At 34.7% G+C, this 19,264-nt stretch overlaps 5 protein-coding genes across 9 annotated transcripts in view; 2 read left to right on the forward strand and 3 right to left on the reverse strand.

Annotated features, from left to right (window-relative positions):
* Positions 1–315: 315 nt before the first annotated feature.
* On the reverse strand, positions 316–2,256 carry LOC136340876 (cytochrome b5-like). The gene is made up of 4 exons (XM_066285297.1): positions 2,043–2,256; positions 1,477–1,605; positions 1,222–1,313; positions 316–824 (listed from the first exon to the last, which is right to left on the reverse strand). The coding sequence occupies exons 1-4, from the start codon at positions 2,169–2,171 to the stop codon at positions 785–787; spliced, it is 390 nt and encodes a 129-aa protein (XP_066141394.1). The 5' UTR covers positions 2,172–2,256; the 3' UTR covers positions 316–784.
* A 487-nt stretch (positions 2,257–2,743) lies between these two features.
* Positions 2,744–6,515, reverse strand: LOC136340871 (serine hydrolase-like protein). 2 transcript variants are annotated; one of them, XR_010732385.1, is made up of 4 exons: positions 6,177–6,515; positions 5,209–5,678; positions 4,730–5,153; positions 2,744–2,755 (listed from the first exon to the last, which is right to left on the reverse strand). XR_010732385.1 is itself a non-coding variant. In XM_066285291.1 (3 exons), the coding sequence occupies exons 1-3, from the start codon at positions 6,223–6,225 to the stop codon at positions 4,782–4,784; spliced, it is 891 nt and encodes a 296-aa protein (XP_066141388.1). In that variant the 5' UTR covers positions 6,226–6,515; the 3' UTR covers positions 4,610–4,781. The 2 variants fall into 2 exon arrangements, 1 of the variants encoding a protein (XP_066141388.1); XM_066285291.1 differs by lacking the exon at positions 2,744–2,755 and having other exon boundaries at positions 4,610–5,153.
* MED7 (mediator complex subunit 7) lies at positions 3,507–4,692 on the forward strand. The gene is made up of 2 exons (XM_066285294.1): positions 3,507–3,991; positions 4,115–4,692. The coding sequence occupies exons 1-2, from the start codon at positions 3,803–3,805 to the stop codon at positions 4,586–4,588; spliced, it is 663 nt and encodes a 220-aa protein (XP_066141391.1). The 5' UTR covers positions 3,507–3,802; the 3' UTR covers positions 4,589–4,692.
* Positions 6,516–7,992: 1,477 nt separating the features above from the next.
* LOC136340875 (uncharacterized) lies at positions 7,993–10,638 on the forward strand. The gene is made up of 3 exons (XM_066285296.1): positions 7,993–8,103; positions 9,800–10,031; positions 10,146–10,638. The coding sequence occupies exons 1-3, from the start codon at positions 8,092–8,094 to the stop codon at positions 10,304–10,306; spliced, it is 405 nt and encodes a 134-aa protein (XP_066141393.1). The 5' UTR covers positions 7,993–8,091; the 3' UTR covers positions 10,307–10,638.
* Positions 10,639–11,441: 803 nt separating this feature from the next.
* The window catches only part of LOC136340861 (insulin receptor-like), a 54,965-nt gene continuing 47,142 nt past the window's right edge, over positions 11,442–19,264 (reverse strand). For all 4 annotated transcript variants that reach the window (XM_066285264.1, XM_066285263.1, XM_066285265.1 and 1 more), the window contains exons 5-12: positions 18,906–19,151; positions 15,212–15,442; positions 15,009–15,159; positions 13,530–14,956; positions 12,346–12,528; positions 12,135–12,292; positions 11,834–12,081; positions 11,442–11,650 (exon numbers count right to left, since the gene is read on the reverse strand). In XM_066285264.1, the coding sequence (XP_066141361.1) occupies positions 11,539–11,650; positions 11,834–12,081; positions 12,135–12,292; positions 12,346–12,528; positions 13,530–14,956; positions 15,009–15,159; positions 15,212–15,442; positions 18,906–19,151 (2,756 nt within the window). In that variant the 3' untranslated portion in view covers positions 11,442–11,538. The remainder of the gene's footprint in view (positions 11,651–11,833; positions 12,082–12,134; positions 12,293–12,345; positions 12,529–13,529; positions 14,957–15,008; positions 15,160–15,211; positions 15,443–18,905; positions 19,152–19,264) is intronic.

Raw genomic sequence — 19,264 nt, forward strand, 5'->3', positions numbered from 1 at the left:
TGGGCCACCCTATATGCATTTTTTGATTCCTCGTGCGCTGTATGAGGGAGCGTGCAGCAAAGCAACCTTCAGTTGAGGACCGATTGCTTTATTACAATCAAGTTATAAAAGTAGGTAAATGCATCATCGAGAAATTTAAGAAGACACTAAGAAGAAAATCATCGGGCACTACTGGGAGGAATGTTAATTAATTAACACTTAGTTTAAATTGAATAAATTATTCGTTTCGCCTCCAAGTACGAGTTTAATAATTCTTTGGTTAACATATTCGATCGTATTTCTAGGTACCTTTGAACCCTTAGTCAAACTACAGCATTCAAAAAAATAATCTATATTACATAAAATAACAATTTTACATTTATAAGAGTATTTTCAATGTACTAACCCTATATCTGTTCTGTAAATACGTAAATATGTCTTTTAATCTTTAGCTCATTAATAGTAAATGAGAGATTTATAGTCCTTTATAAATACTCATACATAAAAAAATAACACTCGAGGACCTATTAAGTGCGTAACTTTACGTAATCCTTTGTTTAACGATTTAGATAGGGGATTACCAATTAGGTGTGAATATACTATAATTTGATATCGTCCTACGTGAGTACATCAAATCATGTACTTGTTACCGATTATTTGTTATAGAGTGCCTCCATAGAGAATTTTGTAAGTATGTTAAACAGATAATTTTATCCAGTAATAAATTAATTACCTAGAAATCACAGTTACGACTTGTAATAGGTCAGGAATAAAATTCCGTCCAAAGCTTGTACTAAAAGGGATTTCATCCACATAGGCCGCAAGTCACGATGTTGATGCAGCTTCTGGGGAAGAAAGAACGATGTGAGTAATTTAAATGGGAAATGAATTTCTTAAATTTAATTAATTTGAATGAACAATTTGTTAAATGTTTAAATAAAGGAACTTTGTTAATTGCGCAGCAACTAATATCTACGACAAATGTATCTTGTTAAGAATCTTTTATCGTCGACTGAAATATCTAACGACTGTTGCAATATTTAGTAAAACAAATCAGAGGATGCATTTTTTCAAATAATAGCCGCCATGTAAATTTTGTTAAACCGAACAATGATTTATAGGATTTTTTTAACTGAAACAAATGGAGTTTTTTAAAACCAATTCGCAGAGGACTGAGAACAAAACAACCCAACACAATATACGCTTATGTTTTTTTTTTTAACGAAATTGACCATTTCTGACCTTGCATGTGGCTTTTCTGGCGGTACTGTTGTTATCACCGGTCCTACGGCAGCATCCTTGGGTCGATTTTTTTTCTTGCCTTTTCTTTGTTCCTGAAACACCATTCTATCGTTAATTTCATTAATTTCAAAAGTTCGCCCTCGATAATACCGCCCTCAAGAGTACTCTCGCCTTAATAAAATAGACGCTTGGTATTGCCCTTTTAATTTGTTATAAGCATGCACTACAATAAATTCGGTTCAAGTGAATCCTCACCTCGACTATCTCCCCAATTTTATAATTCTTTAATTGTTTCTTTGCATCTGAGGAGTGTCCGAAATCGTCGAAACCCTTAGTCGCGTCCCTTCCTGCATATTCAGTTATAAGATCGCCGCCTCCAGGATGCTTAAAAAATGCATTATTATAATTTAAACAATATTAAAATACTAATATTTGGTTAAAACATATTTTAATGAAATACTTAATATTCAATTGTTATTTAAATTCTTATTATTTAAATAATAATACAAATTAAATGCCACACATCTGATAGTCTCGCCTCAATTTGTAATTAAAGCTTAGATTAATTACATTCGACGAATTGTTATATTTATCGATAATTCCCAAGTATAAAGGAATTACCCAGTTTCTGAGGTTTGTCAATATTAGCACGTATAAATGTGATTGCACACATCATGTATAAGTTCAAGAAAAAAGCCTCTTTCTGATAACACTAATAAAATACGATCTTTCTCATTCATAAAAAAAAATTTTACCACCGTTCAATCCGGGTATAAGCTTACATTAGCAGCTTCCGAATCTTTAAAATCTAAGATACTTACATCGTCTAAGTAGTCAGTAACATCATAAACGTTATCTTTGTAAATAAACCAAACTTTAGGATCTTGTTTCCCGTCGTGAATTTTCACTTCCTCGAGGGTGAAATATTTAATTTCAGCATCCTGAGCCATTTTGCAGCACTTTTAGGAAAAGAAATTTTTATTGCTGGATTTATATGTCTCGACGAGGAATTTAAAGTCATCTGAATTATTTATCGCTATAATTGTGGTTTTATAGATTTATAAGCATTGAATCTACAGGTCCGGACTTATATGTAAAAATTACCACTGAATTGCACTTTAACTAAATTCTAGATAACAAAACCTGTTTATATTTTCCAACCTGCTATCTGAAATATTGATAATGAAGGTCATGTAATATTCAGTTCAGTTAAAAAAAGCGAAATCGACGGTAATTTAAAAAAAAATATGGAAGCTTAAATAAATCTATTTTAATGAGAAATATCATTTCCCAATTTGTTTTTTTTTGCCTTCGGTTTTGGGTAGGTATGTCAATTTTGTTCTTATGTAGCTTATAAATTTTCAAATGAATGCAAATTCATTATATCATAATAGAAATAAAGATTTCTTCGGCATTCATTTTCATTTAATCTTATGGTATCAGCAAATATTGCAAAATTTCGTGAATTCTAGCAAAATTACAAGTCACCGAAGAACAATGATATTGGAATTTTATCGCTTTACTCTATTATCTACTACGTGCGTGTATCGTTAATTAATAATTTCCAAATGTTAATCCTAATATCGGTTTTTTGTATCAATGGAAACGAGGCACGTGGGTCTCCTTTTCATGACGTAGACACCTATTCAAAACAGCTCCGTTTCTTTTCTTCTAGCATCATATCCACAACATTATCCAGGCCTAATAGGTTTACTATTTACTCAAGCAGCGTTGCGGTAGATACATATACGAGAATAACCCTCGAACAAGAGGAACTCGTGTTTGCGTAAAGGATTTAAATCCGGAAAACTCGGAAAAAGTAGTTTCTAGATAGTTATTTGGAAGGAAGGATTACCGCGTTTCGGATTAATGCTGGTTTGTATCTGTGTACTTTGAAGACGGAATTTTGCATCCAATGTACATATACTGCGCGAAACAATGCGGTACTCCTAAAGCTGAAAATAAAATTGCTTGGACAGAATATTAAATTTATATTAATACGTACTATGTATTAATCAAATTTGTGCTCACTTGAAGAGATCGAATTTTTTATCGTTTTATACCACAGGTTTCATTTGAGTTATGTGAAACATTCAAAATTGGCGCCGGAAATTTTAAAAATCCATTTATTACAATTGCGAAGGATACCGATAGATGTCAGCATTTCTAATTCACAAATTTCTTTATGTATTAGATGTCAGTTTCAGACTAACCGACGTTAGTCGTCGCCACTATCAAAGAGCCTGCCACCATTGCCAGGTCGTGAAAATATAACATTCTACATTAAATAAAAATTGACTAAAACCGTATATTGCATTACGAAAATAATATTAAAATAATCAATATTTACAACTGTAATGCATGTTGTAATGTTTATTGACAAGTTCAATGACTTTAGCAAATCGATTCAATTTCGAATTTGAAATCTGGCAACATTGGCTTAAATTTCAATCAACCATTTTATTTGTTATTGTTTTTCATTTGTGGGTTAAGAAACCCTTAAGTATTACGTTACAAACATAATCGACACATTAGTTAATAGTTTACTGTGTTTTGTATTAAACTGAACGATAAAAACAAAATGTCTTCTGATACAATTCAAGTAAGCTCCTTGCCTCTTCCCCCAATGCAGTATGTGAACCAGTATACCGATGAAATTATTCGAAGAGGCAGAGCCCCAAAACCTCCACCACCAATTCAGGACACCTATCACATGTTTGGGAACACCTTCAACACAGAGGATAGCATTATAAGACCCCTTGAGAGTCAGGTATAAATTTAATCCATTTTTGGCTCCTGCTACAGATATTTTAACTGTACTTTTCATTGCCCGCAAATTTACGCAACGAACTAAATGCGGAGGATTGTTTTGCTCAAAATAATTATTTTTCAGGGCATTAAACGATTATACCCCCAACACTTTGACCGCAGACGAGAACTGAAAAAGTTGAATCACTCTTTACTGGCAAACTTTCTAGACTTGCTTGACCTTTTGGTAAACTGCCCAGAATCCCCAAAGAGAACAGAGAAAGTTGAAGATTTAAGTTTACTGTTCATCCATATCCACCACTTGTTGAATGAATTTCGTCCACACCAAGCGAGGGAAACTCTGCGTGTTATGATGGAATTACAGAAGAGGCAGAGAATTGAAACTGCTAATCGGTTTCAAAAACATTTAGATAAAGTGATGGAAATTTTACAACAGGCCATTCAGAATCTGCCAGAACCAATGGACTTAGATTCAAAGATTATGGTTGAAACTGATTTGATTATGAGACAGGAAAAGATGGACAAAAGTGATCCTAATAGTGATCCATGTGATATTAGGGACAGGATTATGTGCAGTATTGTAGATAAAATGTTATAAGTTTTTAGAGAAGAAACAATATTTAATTAAATCTGTATAGAATATATTCTGTATTAATATGTACCACGTATTGTATACATAATGATAAAATAATTCAAAAAATATCACAGATTATTTTTACCACTCTCCCACTATTATAACTTTGAATAATTTAAGTATTTTTGTGTTTAAAAACAATTCTAATACAAGGACACTAAAGCTTACTCTTCTGTTCATTCATAAATTTAGTAACTAACGGTGCAACTAGCTCTGGTGTGTTCAGGTGTACATCATGATGCCCAGATATGAATTTGATGGTAAAATTCTTTTGCTTTTTATAAAAAATTATAATAGGTTGCATTAGGTATCTTTGAATGTAATTATCTTTTGCAAAAATAATTAAAACGGGGCACATAATTGGAAAATTCGTCAAGGTTTTAATTGCTAACTTTGCATCACGCACTGGATTCATCACAACCTTTAACCGTTGATCTATTGAAAAGTTATATTTGTTATCTCCAATTGGCACTAACATCCTTTCTACTAGAATTCTAGCTCCTTGCGGTGTTAGTGGGAATGGTCTTTGCTAAAAAGTAAGCAATCACAATTAGTGAAAAATATTATTACTAATAAAATTTTACCTTCATAATCCTTTCAACTGCCTCTTCATAAGTATATGCAGGTGGTTTTGAATTCTTCTGTTTAGTGTTAAGTTTCAAAATAGTGTCATACTTTTGCTCCAAATCCTCTTTAAAATATTTCACTTGTCTTATCATAAAATACACGGAATCTAAGATAATCAATTTTTCCACCTTTTCTGGATAGATTTGGGAATACAATACACCAAGCTGTGCCCCATAACTATGCCCCATAATAATAAACTTCTCTTTTTTAAAATGCTCCATTACAATAGTGTAAGTCATGATGTAGTCTTCTGAGTGTATTGGTAGATATGGTGGGAAGTGGGAAGACTTCCCATGTCCTGGCAAGTCTATACAGATATAAAAGTGTTTTGGGAGGAGTGGGATTAGACCATCAAAGCTTCCAGCATTGTCCATTAAGCCATGGATTGTAAGTACTGGTTGATCATTTTGATTTCCCCATAATTTTACTTAAAAAGAGACCAATTTTCAATTTTGTTCATTTGATTTGTTTTAAAACACAGAAATAACTAATGTTTGTACTATGCAGTTGCTGTCAAATATATTGATCCATCCCTTTTATGGTATTTATTATGTGAATGTGTGAATTCCTTTATGTGAATACAAATAGTCAGGCATGTCCTTGTGCTTATCTGAAAGAAGTGTCCCAAATAACTGAAACATGTATATCAAGAACTAATGATGGAGGTTCAAATTCAAATAACATACTTACTCTGAGACGTGCCTTTCAGATAAGTAAAAAGACATATCCTATTCACAAATTTGGCATATTTCCTCGATATACAAAAGGGAGAACCTAATGATACAGATTTGTTTAATGCTAATCACTTGTCATTTCTAGTTGCAGTGATATGGTGCTATTAATAACTTGTAATGAAAATTGTAGTATCAAGAAAATCACACACTTTTGAAGACAGGTAGTCTAACCTTTAAATGCAAATACTAACCTGCAATTTTACCCCATGGTGCTTCTATGTCTAGTTCCCGAGGTTCCATTGCTAACGTTTGTTCAAAGTAACTCAGAGACGGCAAAAGTTACTAATAATGATGTAATTTTAGATACATGTTCTCTCTTTTTCCTGATAAAATAGCGATTAGCGCGACAGCAATTTCTCACAATATGAAAATTTAGAACCTCATCTGATAGGAGAAAGTACAAAGTTTTATTATATTATACACTTGAGATTGACCACACAAATCAGGTTGCCGCAATAATCGCTAATTACAACTATTTTAATCAAAATGTGCTACATCATTATATTAAGTAGGAAAACCAGATTTTGAAGATATCGTATAGGTAGGTGATTTCCATGACATTTATGACAATTATAAATTATCCCGAAAGTATATTGGTTTAATTATTTGTTGTCTCTTCCCAACCCTTTCAACATATGAACTCAAAACAGAGATAGATATATGATCTATTAATATTGAGTTATCATGTTCAGTGTTTCTCTACGAAATTGTCGTCCTTATCTAACTTAGATCCTAAAATGTATGTACTCTTCCCTCTTATGATGGCCTACTGGCTCACTTTCCTTCGGATCCATCACTTATAGGTGGTATGAAGAGATCTCCTTTAAGTTGTGGCGGGAATGGCGCTAACATTCCAAAGGTGATATTTAAGGAATGTAAACAATAGTGTTGAAGGTACCGGTTTTATTTGGATTCTGGCTATTTAACTTTAAAACTTAATTTTAAATCGTTTTCGTGGAAGACAAATGCAAAGTTAGAAAGTGCGGAAGATTATACAGAAGACTGAAGATTTTGAAAAAGAAAGTTTCTATGTTGCATTATCAAGACGAAAGGCACCCACCAACCGTTCCAAATATTTGTAGAAGTGCTGGCGGAATCTCTTATTCGGTATCACGTATCATTGTGTTGTAATTAGCGATACTTGTTTTGAACATTTGTTAAAATAATTCGTCAACATTTTCCGTTCCAAACTTTGTATTCTACCTATAAGAGGACAAGCTGACCTTGCAATGACCTTCGAATGGTTATTGAATTGAAATATATAATTGTTTTCTTTTCTCTGTAATATGACGAAAAAAATAACGATTAAAAACATTTCTGTTTTTCTAATATGTTCCAATGCACGTGCAGCTTTCCAAATTTAAAAACTGCTTTTTTACGCTTTAACATACGCTAGTTTTCCTATTTAATACTGTGAATTCTTATATATTTTTGCCAGTGTCGAGAGATGATACGGTGAATTTTGGACATAGAGCTCATTGCAGTACAAAAAAATATGGCGTCATTATAAAAAAGACTATATGAACAATAAAAGACGTAACATCACTTTAACAGAAGACTGCAGTTATTGTGTGTAACTGTAGAGTTCCCGTCACAATTGTTAGTGAACAAGTAGAAAAATTTGTTGTTTTTTTTTAATAAAACGGATATTTTCGAATGGAAATGGATCCAAATTGTGGCGAAGCGCTAGAGACAGTAAAAAAAGGGGCTGCGGTTTGAGTATAATATCATACGTTGGTCGGTCTGATTTTACATATAACCCGAATCCATGAGAATAAATTTTGTATTGAAATTCGTGAAAAAACTACGAGTAACTGACGTCAGTAGGTACTGGGCCTTTTTAATTAAATACCTCCGGCATGAGTTGTGGTGCAATTACTGCGTACTCCAGTACCGATTAGCTTAATTATTATTAGCGCATTAATTAAATTTGTATTAAGCTTTAATTTTTTTAATTAATAATGAGGTAGCAGAATATAACGCCCAATGAATATGCAAATACAGTGCAAAAGACACTCCCTTTCTTAACTGCTAGAGTTGTTGGAATTTCATATTACTCGATACTACGTTAGTTACGATTGACCATTCAACCAATTACCTTTAACAATGTTTCCCTTGGTAAGCAGCTTTGTTTATTATAACATTAAAATTTTGCCCGTCTGATTTCTTCTGAACGTTAAAATATTTCACTAAGGGGGTAACGATTGATCAGTCCCAAGAAGTTTTGCATCAGCTAGTTCTTTCGCGAATCGTTTCATTGAGTTTTTTGTTAGATCGGCACAAGTTATATCGACTTTGAGGAGTCGTATAACGTAAAGAAAAATTTGACATTGAGGGAATAGTTTCGGCCAATATGATATGCATGATAATTGTAAAAAATTTAATTGGATAAACATTTCAATTCTATGTCCAATTTGCCATTTTCGCATTCTTCATCATTCTCCATTAATTTGTGCGTGAGAAAAAAATTACCGGATAAATTGTTAACGATGGAAGACCAATGCTGAGGATCAGGATATTGCGTCATAATTCGATGTACATATGGGCACATATAGTTGAGAAACGTTGCTTAGACAAAATGCTGATTATATGAGTGTAGTTATTTTAAATTAAAAAAAAATCAAACGTCTTACACGATGTCGACTTTTTAAAATTTATTATCCAGGTTTAGGACTATACATTTTCTGGAAGAGTTAAACCAGACGCTATTACCAAATACACAGTTTCAATGTTTATTTAAAAAAAAATTCTATTTGTGTTAGTAACAGTTTTTCAAAATGACAAAACTACAAAATAAAAAGGGACATTTTATAGGTCAAATATATGCTATCAGGTCTCTGATAATGGTTACAGAATTACGTTTGCATCGTTACTAAATATCCATTATCAAAGTGCGTAAAATCAATTTAGAAAAAATATATATTTTGTTTACTAAAAACCCATGTGTAACGATAATAATACATTTGCGGTTTTTAATTTTTAAGACGCAAATTAACCAACAGAGTTGGAAGGCTATAAATTCTTGATCCTCAATAAATTTCGAAAGTTCATCTACATTTTTCATTAGGAAAAAACTTTTTAAAAAGTGATTATTCTTCTTTTAAAACTTTATCCGGACTGGCTTAATTTTGGTGCAATAGTGGAACTGTTAAAAACTTTTTTAGGGTTTTTTAACGGTTAATTAAAATTTTATTCCTTTGTGTTACTCCGTTAAACTCAATAGTTCTTTCGAAAACTTAGGACAGAAGTTGCCATATTCAACGCGAGATGGTGGATTTGCTGGCAATTCTCTTTCAAGCTTATAGATCAATAAAATTTTCGACAATTTTCTAACTTTCGCCAGCCATTTTTGCCTTAGGTAGGTAGAAAATATGAGCAATATTCCATAGATTCAGCAAAATTCCTGGGAAGGAGTTGTAGGTCTACATCTTGAGATAGTAACTTACTGGTATATCTCTTTTTTTTAATAGACTAATGTGGAGTTTTGATTTTTCGTTATTAAATACCTTAGTGTTACTTGTAATCCCCGCAAGATGGCACACGTTCAAAAAATATTTAATAATTTTTCGAAAATTTTTAACTTCCAAATAAACGAATCTAGACAGTTTTAAGTTAAATTTGATAATATCCGTGAATCTGAAACAAATTTCAAAATAATCTGAAGTAAACTTGTGCATGTTTGCAAATCGTTTTCATTAAAAGAATTTCAGAAAATGAAACACAGAAAAGAGACTAATTTCCGTTTATCAGCACCAATAATATCTGTTCCCATTAAGTATATATATACATATAGATCTAAAAGCATTTATCTCAGGCCTTCGGTAGTACCTTTCTTCTCATTCTGGCTTGTTCTTCTGCAATCGAAGTTAACCCCGGAGCAATTGTAAAAGCCCCAGACGAACCGGGAACTATACTTAAAGGGCCGACTTCAAGGGCTACCATAAAAGGCCCCTCAGGACCTATCATTTTGGCTTCCGGGGACACTGGAATTGTTTCGTCTTCAAGGATCAGCGGAGGAGTCGTTAGTGCGTCGTCCGAAACTTCCGGTAAGAGAGAAATAACGGTGGAAAGATTAAAAAAAAAAGTTTAATGTAATTATCAAATAGAACCTTTCAAAAAAACTGAGACAAAAATTTCGATGGTCTAAATATTGTTTTTAGGAGTAATTGCTGAAGATATTGTGGTACCAGCAGTACCAGTCGTATCCCGACCAGTGGTGGAACCAGTCGCAGCAATTTCTTCTGTCGCAGACCCTCTCGTGCATGCAGAATTATCTCAATTATCTCCAGTGAATGGGCTACTGATAAATGCCGGGTATTAGAAGAATAAAGTAGATTTTTTAATATCTCTAAATGTGTGGGGTTAAAGAGTAGCTGCCTATTAAATAATAAAATCCACGTAAGAGGGAAAGACAGAATTATGCACAAATATGTATATTACAAATCTCAGTTACAATAATGAAAACAAATGCTTAGAAAATCTGAACTACTCACTAAAATATTTTTAAAAAAATAGGTATCAGCGACTCGCAAAATGTTTATATTTACAAACAGAATTTGCAGTACTTTGGGATTTTTATGCTTTTAGCTCCTTACTATAAATGTGTGATTCGACGTACAATTCAGGGTGAATAAAAACATTAACTAACCTGAACTATTGCTTATCTTACCAGAGGCCTTGTACACGACATGAGAAAATGAAATTACAGCGCAGTAAATGTAAAATTCCCTAGATAAAACTAATTACATATCTATCTTACAAAAATGGTTTAGACATTTATATTATCATAACAAGTATTTCGTAATTAAAAACAGTCTTTTTACTGTGGGTACGAAAAGCGAGGGAGACATGCTTCCTGAAATCTCACTATGCATTACCCGTACATATTGCATAATATAAAATTCCTTGTGCACATGTGTCGCATATAAATCTCATTACTGCAAGATTTCCATCTCGTATCCCTTATTGATAAACCTTTTCACTTCTGGAAGGTAAATTTTCAGGTAAACTAATTTCCTCTAGAGTGCATACTTGAACAGGGGTTAAAGGTGTTTAACCTATGGTAGAACAGTGATGGGCACAATGGGACCCTTTTTAATTAAAGTTGGTCCCATAGTAAATGCCGCACCCTTCCGAGTGCGGCAAATAATTTTATTATTACGGTTAGAACTTCTTAAATAATGTTTATTTGGTTCACAAAATAAGGTAAATGTACTGTTGGCTGAGGTAACGTTTAGATGAGGTATCTCTTCCTAGGCTGCAAAAATCACTGTTGAAAAGGCTAAAATTTTACCATGTACTTATTAGTATATCCATAAGAAAATATATTTTTTCTGTATAAACAAATCGTTTATCATAATTCGTTATGTAGGTTTAGTATGCGTTAATTCCTTCAAACTAAATTTTGGTCTTTTTGAATGGACGGCACCAACATAAATTGAATGAAATATGTACCATAATTTGAACCAATCAGTTTTATTATAAAAATACAAAAAATCCTCAGATAGACAGTTTCATGCCATTTACGCTGATTAATCACAGAAGTCAGCAATTTTACAATTGAGATTCATGTTCCAAGTCCGAATCGGTGCTTCTTTGAGACATGAGAGGTCTTCGGTCTGTTAGATCAGTAGAACTACTAGGAGCAGAAGTAGCAGTAGTCGGGCTAAAGGAAAAGTAGAAATGATTTGAAAGTTGGAATTTTTGTTATGGGGAACGTCACAGTTTCAATCCCTCTAACACCAACTAACTACCCTGGGGCTAAACTGTAATAAATTGACAAACAACAAAATCAAACGAGGAACCAAAGAATCACAGAACGATAAATAAATGGGTGTCTTCCGACAACCTGCTGGACTCCTGATGACTCGAAGGTGGAATAAAGTCCACGTCGATGATCGCCCGCTCAGAAGAGTCTGTTTCTTCTCTGCTGCTGGGTGGATCAGATCCTGAGCTCTGACTGGTTTCGATATCATATTCTCCTATTCCTACCGCTGGCGGATTGTCAGACCTCATGCCACCTTGACTCATCAAATATTCTTGACCAATGGTACTATGGTAGAAAGAGATAGCCTGGAAATTTCGACCGACGTGTTCCTGCGAAAAATGCCTTTAAACGAAATTTTTTCAGCAAATTTCAATTAGAAAACCTGAAGAGAGTCTATAACTTCAAAGCAGGTGGGTCTTCTTGTAGGGTACCAGTCCCAACATTTTCTCATAATTTCCCATAGCAGATTTGGACACCCCGAGGGCCTATCCAGAGTTTTCTTCGACACTACGAACTGAGTTACTTGTTCGTTGCTGAGACCTTAAATTGGTAATGTTGGTTTTAAGATATTTTATTGCGAATTTAAGGTTTACCTGGGTAAGGTTGCGATGCAAGTGTTACAATTTCCCACAGAACAATTCCATAACTCCATATATCGGAATCGTACGTGTTTACACCATCAGCTATGGCTTCAGGCGCCATCCAGCGAACCGGAAGTAGGGCGCTACCTGATCCTTTCTTGTAGTAGTCGCTTTGGTAGGTATCTCTTGTCAATCCTAAAATATTTTTTATCTGAAGTTCTCAGTCAAAGTTTTCTACTATTTCCACAGAAACAGTTTAATATCATTCTGGAAACTAACATTCACGTAATTGTGTTAAATTAATCATTTCGAAATCAAATTTCTCTTGCGGTTTATCCGCAAAAAGTTGTCTTAAAAGCCAGACATTAAGGAAACAAATTTTGATGCCAGACTTAATGTCCTTTTTGGTTTTCATACGTAGTCCTGGGGGAAGTTTTATAGGGCTTTGGGGTTGAGGACCAAATGAACATTCCAACTATTAATGGCCTTATTTGAGTCCCACGTCAACTTAATTCGTTCATTTAGGATCTTAGAAGCACGAAAATTCCGTGAATTTTTTGAAGAGGTTTTTAGCATTTTATTCGTCAAGGTCGTGCAGATGTTAATGCAGTTATTGCTTTAATACTCGAAGAATTCTCTTTTGAGAATAATGGAAAATTATAATTTTAATATAGGGTGGCGCCGGTACTTTTTGCGCACTGGGTGGCAAAAACAAGTAGGTACGCCTCGTATTTTTGTAAATTTTGGATTCAGGAGATCTTTTCGTCTGCTATATCGCCATTTTAGGAATTCCTAAGGGGCTCGAATAGCTGCTATTTAGTTTAAAAGTGAAGAATCACGAAACAGTAATTATCAACAATAGGCTTTACTTGGTGGGACAACACCAAATCGTTTTTCAATAGCTGCTTCCACGTAAATTATCGAAATTTTTTTCCCATACCCTGGTGGGTCCCGTTGGTTAGTGGAAAACTTGGAGAGTTAAGCACGCTTCGAAAACAAAAGTTAAAAATCGGATGAAAAAAATAACTATTTTTAATTATTAAACAAAATAAAACTTTAATTCCGCTAAAATTTTCCAAAATCCATCTACCACTTATAAAATAATCTGCTGAATTCAAAAATGCCAAAAAATACCGAGGGTTCACCAACGACATCCATGTCTCAAAATTTTCGACGCTATACCTGAATCAACTTACCAAAATCTCCAATCTTCACCGTCATGTCACTACTGACCATGCAATTTCTCGTTGCCAAATCTCGATGAACGAATTTTCTAGAAACAAGATAGGCCAAACCATCAGCAATTTCAATTGACATTCGGTAGATTTCATTGGAAGTGAGTGTTTGTCCTTCATTCTTAAACTTGAGCAGGTACCTCTTCAAGTCTCCCTTCTCCATTAACTCCATGACGACCAAGGGTGGTTGTGACTTGGAAACTACTCCTAAGAGTTTGATGACATGCGCACCATTTGTGAACACTTTCATGACGGAAGCTTCCTTGAGGAATTTAATGTTGTCCTCCCTTGAGGTTTCCTCGTTGACCGTTTTTACTGCGCATTTAAGATCCCTGGATAGGATATTGCCTGAGAATACTCGCCCAAAGGCGCCTTGACCGATTATATTGTATAACTGAATATCATCTCTATCCATTTCCCATTCGTCCAGTTCGTAAGATAACGCCTCATAATCTGGATTAACACATGGTACTAACTGATTATCTTCCGATTCACGTCGTTTCATTTGAATGCGGTAATAAGCGAATGAAACTAGAATTCCGAAAATTCCGAAGAATATTAATCCAAGTATAATCCAAATGGTTCCAAATTTCGAGACTGTGATATCGACAAGTTTAGTCTGGCTATAGTTTCCAACACCGCCTAAGGACACGGCTTGCACAGTTATAAAGTAACTGCCAGGGGGGATTCCTCTTAGGGTTAAGTTCTTGTTTTTCATGAATTGAGGATGGGTGATGCATGATTTTGCATTATTGGAATGGTTGCGGTGTTGTCCATGGTACACGTAATAGGCTAACAAAACGGCGTTAACATCTTTCGGAGGTGTCCACCTGATCATTACGTCCGCATTATTGACATTTTCAACCGTGAGGTCGGTAATTTGGTCAGCTTTCACGTTCTTTTTAGTCCTGACCGTCACTTGAAGCACTGGACCGCAGAGCTTGCGCATTTCAATGTCCTTGTTGCAAGCCATAAAGTAGATTACATACATCGTAAATTGCGTTAGGTTGTTGAGCACCAAGCTAGTGGTGTCAGGATTGTCTATCTTTAGTGAGAAGTAGTCACTTCTTTTTTTAAGTAAGGAAGATTTTGTATCTCTCTTCTGCACATGACCATCTGAATCATTGCTGCCAGCACTAAATAAGTCGTAATAGTAGTTTCTACAGTAGTCAATTCCGAATTTTGACTGAGACTTGTTGTCACAAAGATAGAGCCACACGTTATCCTCTAATCTTATGTTAGTCTCTTCGGAAGTAGCATTGCAAGGTGGGTCAGGAGACGTTTTCTCGGGGGGTCCCAACTCGAACACTGCAAGTTTCTCTTTGTGGGTTAATGCCGGAAAAGGATCTATCATTTCCGCAAATTTGCCAAAATTTTCCCCTTCTCGACTGCAAAGAAAAACTATTATTTTCCGCAAAGCACAAAGTTAAGCCGTATAACCTAAAGGGATAAATACAATAATCCCTGGTCCAAATATATTCTGGATCATCGAGTTGCCCGTAGACATTTATAGCATAATATTGTAATTCCCCGTGTGTTTTCGTTGGTTTCTCCCATTTAAGTTGAATGGCTGTATCATTAAGCGAAGTAGCTGGAAATAAACTTACCATTACAATTTCGAAAAAGACCATTTCGTTACGGACCTGAGAGGATGTTTGTAGCATACTCGGGGTCTGTTTGAGACGTATTAAATTGCATAGTCAGAGTTTTCTTGGTGGTCATGTTGGAATAGTACACTTGAATGTAGTACGAGTAGATTTTGTATGGTTTCAGCTCCACCAACACAACAGAGTTGTTTCTTGTACTCAAAGTTGACCATCTCTCGGAAGTGCATACGTCTTGGGACCTAATTGTCATGTTGAATAACGCATATTCTGAAAACGATGATCGCCGTCCATAATGTTATAATAATATTTAAATAATAAAAAATATTGGTAATTTCAATGAAATACAGAAAAATGTGGAAAATTATCCGAAGATCAAAAGGGCTTAGTCAAATTTCTGAGAATTACTAAATAAAGTCATTTACTTAACTATCTGTACAGTAGTTCAAACTTTGGGTTAGTTCCGGTTAGTCGAATAGAAACGATTAAATTAAACATAACAAATAATGAAAATTTTCCACTTTTTAATTCCAGCTGCTCAGCAAAAACCAGCTTTCTTTGAGCAATAAGGGCCATTAGTAGTAACTGAGATAGCTGCATATCTCCTAAGTTCTCTCTTAATCATTTCAGTCATCACAAGTCCTCGTTCGATAAAGATTTTGTTTTTTTTTTTACTTTGATTCTACACTAAATGCGAAACTACGGAAACACAACCAAGAATAAGGGCTAACGAAGTCAGACGATGATTCGGCTGTAAGGGTCTCCTCTTGCCCTTCGACTTGATCAGTAAAAAATGCCAATATTCCCAGTCACGCTGGTTAAGTTATAGTTTGGACCGTTGCGTGTGTGTCACAGACACAGGTATAATATGCCTGTCTTCTACAGACTAGACTAAGAGGATAAAAACTGATAATGGGTGTGTATGCGGGTAGAATAAGTGGCATGGATGTATGTCTTTGAGTTGGTTTTGTTACAATTCAAGTTCGATGCGCGCGTACGACATGCAGTTTGAGCTATTTACGATTAAAACACCCTTGTAAATATCGCATTTATAACTCAATTTAAGAAAACCGCGGCTCAAAAGATATAGAAGAAAAAGCTCCATTTGAGCTGTAAAAATCGTTTTTAACTCACCCCACCAAGGGCTACAACCAGTTGTTTTCTATGTCAAAAATAAAAAACAAGAATTAGGGGACTTTTCGGAAAAAGGTAAGCACGCCACTGAGATATACGTTCTTTAAAACGGGTGCGTACCAAATTGTGTCGAAAAATAATAATTACTAACCGTTTCAGAGAAGTTTATTTTATGAAGATAGTCATAAAAAGAAATAAAAATAAAATAGAAAACAAATATACTAAATCTCCGAAGCTTTCATAGCCCATCCTTTAATTAAATACATTTATTCTATATTTTTAAAATGTTCCTTTGGACATTTTTAAATTGTTGCGGACTTATTTCCTCACAAGCTGTGAGTATACGGGTTCGAAAGAACTTCAATGTCGTGAGGACGCGATTTATAAATTTTATTTTTGATCGCGCTCCGTAGGAAAAAACCTAAGGATGTAAGATCGGGACATCTGGGAGGCCATTTGATTAATGGATAATTGTGGCTTGTCCACTTATTTTCGAAATGCAAATTTAAATGTTGTCTCATCGAAGCAGAATTATGAACAGGATTACTGCCTAATTGAAAATAGATGTTTCTCAAAAAAGTGAGTTACGGCTTGCTGAAGAAATTCGAGAAAATTTAGACCGTTCAGATTTCCATTCAAAAATAAATGAATTTGACGGTTATATTCATTTTACTTCGTTTGAATTTGTTTTTATGTTGATAAAATATTATTGTTTGCAACTATAAAATTAACTTCTGTGAAATGGTTAATAATTGTTATTTTTGTTGAAATTTGGCGCGTACCTCCTTTAAAGAATGCTGAATTCAATGGCGTGCTTATTTTTTTCAAAAAAATACCTTAATCCTGTTTTCGGATGTTTGACGTAGAAAACAAGTTATAGTAGGTCTCGATTGGGCGAGTTAGAAAAAAATATTGATAGCATAAATAAAGTTTTTATTCTCTCTCGTTTGAACCATGGTTAATTGAAATCGAGTTATACATCCGAAAGTTACAGGGGCGTTTCCATCTCGCATGGGTCACATTGTACGTTAATGATTAAACTGTGCTCCATAGAAATACAAACGGTTTCCGTGACTTTGATTCGATTTTTCTGGCTTTTTGTTCATAATTTAATAGTTATTAATCTTCCCGCCATTCTTTACCTGCCTTTGTCATACTAGCTTTTTCAATTTAAATCCAAAAACATAAAATTTTCGAAACACCACTGGTCACATTTTATGTTGACCTTGAATCGATTTCATGCATACGATTCGTCGGTATGACGCACATAGAAAGATCCAAATTGCAAACTCTACAGGATGTTTCCTAAGTACGGTACGTAACTTCGGGAGCATATTCTGTCGCCAAAAATAAAAGTGATTTTGTTATATAAACTATATCCCAAAAAGGCTCCTTACGGAAATACAGGGTGTGAAAATTTAATTAAAAAATTACGTGGCAAACGTGGTACGCCAGTGTTCTTTATCGATTTTTTTCTCGTTAATTATTTTTTAGATTTTGAAGGAAAAAGGTCTTTTGGTGCTCGTCAGTACATCGACAACACTTTTCTTAATCGCTGGATTGAACGCGGGGGCCCCAAGCTTGGTCAGCTCGCAGCCGGGATATGAATCTTCTAGACTTTTATTTATGGGGTCACCTCAAGTCACTCGTGTATGAGACACCTGTATTAGATGAAAATGACTTAAGAAATGGAATAATTGAAAGTTGCAATGCCGTAAGAAATACTCCAGGAGTTTATGAACGGGCAAGACAAGGAACGATGAGACGATTGGAATCGCGTGTTTTTTCTGAAAGAGGTAATTTTCAACATTTGCTTTGATTCTGTGTCACAAATGATCATTTTTATAATTGCTATTTGTCGTTAAACAATAATAGTGGTTGTTACATTACGGTGCTTTACAATATCGTTTTTCTCATCTCAAACAGTGCGTCCTACGGAAAAACGATGCATTTTTGGATTATTGTTAATAGATCGAAATTACCTTTATTTTAGCGATAGAATTGGCTCCTGAAGTTACGTACCACAATTAGGAAACATCCTGTACAATTATAGTTTTTGAAAAACCCTCAAAATTCTCGTTCTATCACTTGATGACGAAAGACATTGAGTGCAACAAAATTTTCAAAGTCTGGGCCTGTAACAACGTATTGGTTTGTTAAAAGTCCCCAAGCGCTCACTTTCCCTCTGCAAACAAAAAAGTCTACATATTCAGTCGAATAAGGGATATTAACACCTGTTGGGCATGATGCAATATAAGGACACAATCCTGAAGATTCCGGTTATTATTCATTCAAGTTAATTCCGATCAGTAAAAACCTTGAAAAGTACCGCAAAACTGCTAGTTCTGACGGTTACACGTATCCATCGACCCACTCTAGGACTGTTCGATTTAGAGTTCCAGAAACACAACTACTTTTCTATAGCTTTAAACCACATTCTACCATCAAACCTGACATTAAAGACATGACGATCGCATCGAAGGGTACTTCGTTATCTCATTCTTAGTACACGTGACCTAAATAAATCACCTTCTTGGGCCGCTTTTGGCCTAAAACCCGGAAGGAATACTCACGCCATTTTTCTTTTTTGAGCACTCACCTATATAGTGTACAGTATAGTAGAACACACTGTCGTCGCTTAATAGATTCCAAATGATAGTGGCGTTGTAAGGGTTGATTTTAATGACCTGCACATCTACCAGTTTACTATCGAAGGATTCAGAACATTCGTCTCCATTAGAATACTTGGATACATCACTTTCGTTATATTTGATCCCGTTGTTTTTAGCAAAATTTTCAATTTCTGATAAGCACAAGCGGTCATTGTCATGGAAAGCTATGCTCCCTGAAATGCAGAAATACAAAACCTGAGTGACTGACTTGCTTCGGATCCCATGTCTAATTCATAATGGGGTACCAATCAGAGTTCCCTTAGCCAAGGACATTCCGTGAACTTAC

Source organism: Euwallacea fornicatus, chromosome 8 (genome assembly GCF_040115645.1).
Source record: "Euwallacea fornicatus isolate EFF26 chromosome 8, ASM4011564v1, whole genome shotgun sequence".
Lineage (NCBI taxonomy): Eukaryota > Metazoa > Arthropoda > Insecta > Coleoptera > Curculionidae > Euwallacea > Euwallacea fornicatus.